Source organism: Dysidea avara, chromosome 6, assembly GCF_963678975.1.
Source record: "Dysidea avara chromosome 6, odDysAvar1.4, whole genome shotgun sequence".
Taxonomy (NCBI): domain Eukaryota; kingdom Metazoa; phylum Porifera; class Demospongiae; order Dictyoceratida; family Dysideidae; genus Dysidea; species Dysidea avara.
In genome coordinates, this window is record NC_089277.1 from 36,154,510 (window position 1) to 36,162,440 (window position 7,931).

Here is a 7,931-nt window from a genome sequence, read left to right on the forward strand (position 1 = left end):
ACACTCTGCTGGATGACTTGTTGTGGCTGAATTCACTTGAAAGTCATGCAAGTACTCAAATAATATTATATTTCATGAATTGCTTACCTGAAATAATTATAATAGTGACTCACAAGGTTACTGCAAGCAGTAATACGTATTAGGTATATAAAATGTATCATTAATTTTATTTATAACAACGTGGAAGTGATAGTGGGTTTACATTTTGTGCTAGGTATGATGGCATGACTCAACTCACAATCAATCTATCTGTCTACTAGTGGAAATTACACCCACACCATTTTCTAAGTCAGTCAGAGACCACCCACTCAGATCTTTATGCTTTAAAAATCATTTTCTTTGTCTCAGGTAGAAGGTTCTCATGGTTGGTCTCTTAGTAGCTGCAATGAATCCCATATGCATATAATGTTTTGTTGTTAAGCAACAGCCGCATCTATATAATATAGTGATACCTAGATACAAGTATCATATAATAATTCATTATTGGGTAAACTTGTTTATCCAAAATTGTGCTAGCTATAGATTTAACGTCATCCTTCTGATTTGGACCAATTGCCTGCCCAAGTTCCTGTTGGTGTATGCAAGCATTTGGCCTAACAAGTGTCTTTTCCAAACATTTTAATTCTAATTACCTATAGTATGCTTAGCAGTTCTTGAGTACACACAATTCTATTATATACGTCAAAACAGTTATGTCAATTTGCTATAATTTTCACATGCCTAAAACCTATGTGATAATATTAATAAAACTGATAGGCCTGCAAACGCCAGGCATGTATAGGCACAAACTATACACATCCCATCACATAACAGGTCTAATTGAATAAAACTGCACCACCACATATATATAGCCGGACGGTTGATTGATAGGTCCATTATATCTGCTACAGCAATACCATCATATAATATGGTTTCAATATGTTTAACACATTAACTGAAGTCTTATGTGAGATTGTAATTTATCAAGCTTATTTGTATTCTATAAGCCACTGGAAATACATTTACAGTGTTGATCAAATGGGTACTGTGTAGGGATATAGACATTATTAGCATATAGGTTGCTACAATTTTGCTTCTTCCCAGCAACTATATTACACACATTGTGGACAATTTAGCATCACCTCTTCACTACCAAAGCCATATTAATGTCTTACACAATTGGTATCCAGTCAGCTACTGTAGGCTTCCTCAATGAAAATCTGTCATAATTTGTTCAGTACATATACGTGTTGAAAGGAACACCATCCAGAGAGCTTTCTCAAGGATATGCTTCCAAATAATAGAGTATATCATCAGCCATCATGTACAATTTGTCAAAACTTCAGCAACCAAGAAAACAATCCACAATTATGATCAATGATAAGAGAGCTACTACAATTTACTAGATAAGCAATCCAGACATTTTATTGATATCCAAGCTTGGAGACTGATTTAGTATGGAGTATGCGATAAAGTGATTGACCACATGACTGTATGTATATGTTAAGCATAGCCGCGAGTGCTATATGAACAATAAAGTACGAGGCGCGCGGCCGAGATGCTAATAAAGCACGAGGCGAAGCCGAGTGCTTTATTAGCATCGAGGCCAAGCGCCGAGTACTTTATTTTTCATATAACACGAGCAAGGCTATGCTTTAAATGATTTATGGAACTTTCTAGTCGTGTAGCTTCACCATACACTAGGACTCGTAATTAACAAGCGTTGCACGAACTATTAGCAGCCTGAACGCACACAAACTAGTTTAACAAAGTAAATAAAAATAAAAAATAAATAAAACAAAGTAACTCACACGTATTTCACCATAGTTTGGCATAGTAGACGTTCATCGCGTCTTTTGGCAGGTTTTGCTCGCAACCCACAATCGATTCTATTGCGAGTCACATGGTGAAGTATTTCCGTGATATCTCCAGGACTTGTCCGTTTACATTAACAAACGTAACAGCAACGTTATCTTCTCCCACCCATCATCGAAGCATTTAGGTATGTCTATAAAAGCAATCCAGTGGTAGAACTCGTATCGGTTGGGGTGATTGATCATTCAGCGCGGCGAGGCTATTAGCCTTCACCGGCTTGAATGATTAGTCGTACTGGCGCGAGCCCCATAGGCTATTAGCCTACACTAAGGCATGTGGGCAACTGTGCTTTATTGCCCACAAAGAGTGCTTTATTGCACGAATAAAGTACTCTTTGTGGTCGATGAAGCAGTTTGCTGGCTGAGAGTGTACTTTATGAAATTTGAAGTACACTTTTCCTTTGATCTATAAATAATTATGATAAAATACACAAGCTATAGTACTAATTATAAACTAACTGTATGTGTGTAATTACACATGTACTTCTAGTAGCTACAAAAACTATAGTTTATTGTAGTAAACAAAAACAGTGTAATAGACTGCCATGTAAGAATAACAATCAACTGTGATCTGTAGACACATCAAGAAGAGACTTTTGGAAGTAGCCATGCTCACCACGATTCAGCCCATTGACTGGATCATTTCTAAAATGCAATAGGAACTGTAGTAAAATAATAGACAAATACATATTATGAGTTTGGAAAAGATGCTACTGTAGAATTATTTTTGGAAGAATAGGTGGTAAAAAGAATCTGAAATAATCAGTTAATGTTCAGAAATTATTAACTAAAATACATAAATTTGCAGTACAATACAAAATTCTACGGAATTAACAACTCTTACAAATCACAAAAGATCAAGAGAGTATTCATTCACCCTTGCTAAAAGGCACCTACCAGACTGAAGTAATGTTGAACAGTGAAAAAATCTAGCCCGTAGCCTTAGTTGTTATCGACTCATGCTTGTCTGAATGCATCAAAATATCATTCTAAAACCAGCCTCACTCCCAAAGGTGTAGTGCGACCCAAAAAGTTGCTACAAATGGTTTTATTCAGTAGAATTTTCCAAGAAAAGTGCAAACCTTCGTGATTTCTAATCTCAAATAACAGTTACTGTATGATTATGACTCTGTGTGTGTCTGTATGTATGTATGTATGTATGTATGTATGTATGTATGTATGTATGTATGTATGTATGTATGTATGTATGTATGTATGTATGTATGTATGTATGTATGTATGTATGTATGTATGTATGTATGTATGTATGTATGTATGTATGTATGTATGTATGTATGTATGTATGTATGTATGTATGTATGTATGTATGTATGTATGTATGTATGTATGTATGTATGTATGTATGTATGTATGTATGTATGTATGTATGTATGTATGTATGTATGTATGTATGTATGTATGTATGTATGTATGTATGTATGTATGTATGTATGTATGTATGTATGTATGTATGTATGTATGTATGTATGTATGTATGTATGTATGTATGTATGTATGTATGTATGTATGTATGTATGTATGTATGTATGTATGTATGTATGTATGTATGTACGTATGTACAGATCCATGGAATATGGCTTTAAGGCTCCAATTATGCTTTGTCTTTCCTTTTATTACATGGCCGTCTTCTTCATGCAAAGGAAACTACACTGAGGCATTAATTTTCTACATCAACACTTTCCTTAGAGGAGCATATTTAGATGCCACCAAACTATTTGACCACTATAGGCAGAGTAGATACATGTAGCTGCACTTCAAATATGAGACTATTGCTAATCCAAGCACACCCCTAAACAAGCAGAACACATTCCTCACACTTAACAATCAGTGCACTTCATGACCATGCCCCTGACTAGCTGCAATCAGCTACAGCATTGCTGTAGAAAACTATAGACATAGCAAACCATGCCCCTTACGTAGCTCATTTAGATAAGCTGGGAGATCGAGATAGTCTAATAAAGCAGTTACTGAGCCACATGTGCATAACAACATCAACAAACTAGTACAATTAATCTTAAACATGAAGTAGGGTTCAGCAACAGCTAACAGCGGCTCAGAAGTGCTGCAAGGTACAATAAAAGTAGTGAAACAAGTGTTATGAATGATGGTAGCTATTACAAGATAGCTATGGGAAAATCCCTACTTTGACATTGAACAGATGGTGGTGATATGCCAATGTAGGGATTTTCCCACATAGCTATGTTGTAATAGCTATGCATCTTGTTTCACAACTTTTTATCACTGAACACTTCTTTTTTAAATTAATTTTTAATTGCACTAGTTGTATTCATGGACAGTAAAGTACATGAACATTGCTATTGACTCATATTACAATGTCCTGTGTGTAATCGTTAACACTACAAGCCCACAATTGACACATTTTGTATGCATCTGTCATTACACATCTGTTTGAATCCTCCTGCCTTTTATCTGGTTCATGTCTAATATAAATAAATTCACTGGCAAAGCATGCTTGCATGCAGTTCCCCACATGGAACACATCAGTTGTAAACAACACAAAACATGTTTCCAGGTGTAATTCTCACCTGACAGCATACTCATCACTTTCATTAATCAGGAGGTAGTTCCACCTCCTGCGGTCTGCAACCCTTTTAATCACGTTGATGGTGCAGAGGAAGAGAATTGGGAAAACTACCAAAATTATAACTGGAACAGAATCTAGGAAATCATAGTCACTCATAACAACCACAGCAACCATTATTTGCAGGATAAGTCCATCAAGTAAGTTTAGGAATGTATTTTTGTAAGGCCGAATCCAGATGTGGATAGCAGCAATCACAAGACATGTAATCTGTAGGTAGAGCAACATCTTGTCATAATTGTTATTCCCCAACAGCACAATCAACACAATCAGTTGACGACATATCAGATAATAAGCTGCAAACCAGCGATATTTGACCTTGTAACAACTTCCAAATTCATCCCTAAAATGTTTAAATCTAACGAGGTTAAACTTTCTGCTTAAAAATGGCTCCATTATCAGAATTACTGGTAGACCAATCCCGATCACTAGTTCACAGAACACAGCCACCATACCATAGAACACATGTCTACCATGAAAGTATTTAATATCAGGAGAAGAGTATGTGTACACCTCACCAATATCAGTAAATGTTAGTGGTCTCAGTAACTGAAGTGAAGTGGATGTTAATGATGTGTAAGATAATAACAATAGCAGAGAAATAACTGGAATGATGTTACGAGAAACTAAACCTAAAACAGATATTTTTCTGCTACATTTTACTACAAACACAAAAGCTATTAGAAACAATGAAATAGCAACAGCATGGCAATAATGGATGAAAAGTTGATCGATACCACTCAATCCTTGTGCTAAACAAAGTTGTCCAAGAAATCGAGGAGTTAGTTGTGCAAATCCTGATAAGATGTTAATAAATATCAATGCTCCACCTGAAATATACGGATTGTTACTCAACAAGATACCCACCATACTGTAGTAATAGATTATCCCATACACATATCCTGATGATATCCTGAACTTCATGGAAGCCACTAAAAGGAATGTAACAGCTACAATTGCTATCCAATACAAACAGGTCAACACTACCACTAACACTGTTATTCCAGTACTACAATGGTCTATACTGATACAGTCAGTAGAGTCATATGCTAGAGTATATCCTGGACTGCACTCTCCACAAGCACTTCCAGACCTATGATGTTCACATTGACCATTGACCTTCTTAGGTATCATATAGTAACCATCTCTGGTCTTCTTCCTGTTGTGATCAAACTGACAATATTGATTAGGACACAATGAAGTGGTTGCTTGTCCATGGACACTACCAAACCAGTGACCTCTTTTGATCTCGTTGTAGTCTTCATAACACTCCACTACATCATGATGGTAACAGATACACCCCTTGGATGTACTACTGAAGTGATACCCGGGGTGATCAGGACATGGTATTAACTCAACTACTAGTGTTACTTCTATATGGTTATAAGAGTAACTAATGGAAGAAAGTAAATTAAGTGTTACAATGACACTCTTGTTAACAACCTCCTCTCCAACTAAGATCACATTTAATGGTGAAATATTGTCTATCACAAGAAATGTATTAACTAGTGACCAGTTAGTAGAACAATTAATGCAGTCTAAATGAAATTGTGTCACCTCAGCTGGTCTATCAAAATAATCTAGAACAACACCTTGAAAAGTCACCGTTTTACCAAGAACTTTGTTACCAACAAAATAAGTGTTATTACTGATCAGCTGAATGTCATCACCATACAACTTCAGTTGATGTGGTGAAGTGACAACAGGGAATTGAGTGACATTTAACCAAGTGTAATTGTAGTCAGTAGGAACATGTGTAAGTGTACCATTGATGATCTGTGAGTAGTTAAACTGATATGGTACATGCACTATGGAGCTTGTGTCACTGGAGTTAACAATTAAGTTACAGTATTTGAATACACTGAAATAAATAGCATTAGGGCCATATCCAGCAATGTTGTTGATGAATGACACCTCTGCTGTAGCATTAGTAGAAAATAAAAAAGCAGGATAATACTTTTCATTGCAATCCAAATTATAGTCAATGAATACAGCTCCTCCATGTATTGCTGCAGAGTTGTTAATAAACTGAACGTTAGCTCCATCATTAATGATGATGGTACTCGTTACATCAAGGTACAAAACTGCTCCATTTTCAGCAGTGTTGTTTGCAAACAGCATGTCTCCATTAAACTCAAGTTTACATAACTTTGTCAAGAATACGCAAACACCAAAATTGTTGGTAAAATTCAATTGCACAAAGTAACCATAAACCTGTTTGTAACTGTTTCCAAAATTTTGAATATAAATGATACTGGTGAGAGCAAAATTCCTATCAAACAAACTGTTTCTTATAGAAAGATTAAAGAATTCAGGATTTGTAAGTTCATCAAGATATAAGATAGAACCAAGGAGAGAAGTATTATTGGTAAATACACTTTCACTAATATTTATCTCAATAGGAAAATTAATATTTTTTATGTACACCACACCTCCTTCACTGTAAGGGTACTCATTACAAGTCACATTAACCTGGTTCATTTCTACCTTAGCCACACCACATTGGAATTGAACTGAGAAAATCCCCATTGGTATAGTACCATGATCAGAAATAGAATTTTTGGAAATTTGAACATCAATCAAAGTGAGTAAACAATAATCATTTGATGATTTTAAATCAATAATTGGACTGCGGTTTTCAGTAAACGTAGAGTTCTTGATCAAAGTAGTGATATCAGTTGTGGAATATACTATCAACATACCAACATAATTTCCTCTAAAATGTGAAGAGAGAACAGACAAAACAGTTGGGTGGAGTCCAGTAAAGGTGAATTGCAACACAGAGTCCCTGTTATTGTGTACTAAGACTTCAGACAGTGTGACATACCCTCCAGTGAGATGCAAGTAAACTGATAGATCTAAAGAAAATTCTGCTTTAACAATAGTAATGTTCCAAACAGTTTTCATGTTTTGATCATCTATGTATAGAGCACTCTGAGGAGGGTGTATTCTACCTTCTCTATAAAACTTACTATTATTAATGAATACAGTGACATTGACAGGATTTGGAGAAAGATGGTTCTTATAATAGCGATTTCCAACCAACCAATTTTTCACACATATTGTTGCTACTTAAATTACACACCTTCAATAAATGTTTCACAAGCTGCCGTTCCAGTTAATGGTAGTCAGTGCTTCGTACTTCGTAATGCACCTTACTGGATTAAAATCCATGCGGTATTTATTGAAATATGTCAAATCAAAGTTTGAGAAATAAAAATCCCCATAGGAATCCCATACAAATAATTGCGTACGTAATTCTAATTGGAGGAATACGGCACCGGTGATAGAGAAAGTTTCCGAGTGTTTCCGCGTGAATCTGTGGCAGATGAGGACGAAGAAAGTGTTCCTGGGCAAACTGTATATGCTGATTTCGATTTTTCCGTGTGTTTTTTGATTGGAGGACGATTGATGTTGGATTACGACGAAAATATGGCCCTTTTAAAGGTAAATCG

At 35.6% G+C, this 7,931-nt stretch overlaps 1 protein-coding gene across 1 annotated transcript; it reads right to left on the reverse strand.

Annotated features, from left to right (window-relative positions):
• Window positions 1-2,258: 2,258 nt before the first annotated feature.
• LOC136258613 (uncharacterized) lies at window positions 2,259-7,472 on the reverse strand. The gene is made up of 2 exons (XM_066051955.1): window positions 4,421-7,472; window positions 2,259-2,498 (listed from the first exon to the last, which is right to left on the reverse strand). Exons 1-2 carry the CDS (start codon window positions 7,381-7,383, stop codon window positions 2,414-2,416), a joined length of 3,048 nt encoding a protein of 1,015 aa, XP_065908027.1. The 5' UTR covers window positions 7,384-7,472; the 3' UTR covers window positions 2,259-2,413.
• Window positions 7,473-7,931: the final 459 nt, after the last annotated feature.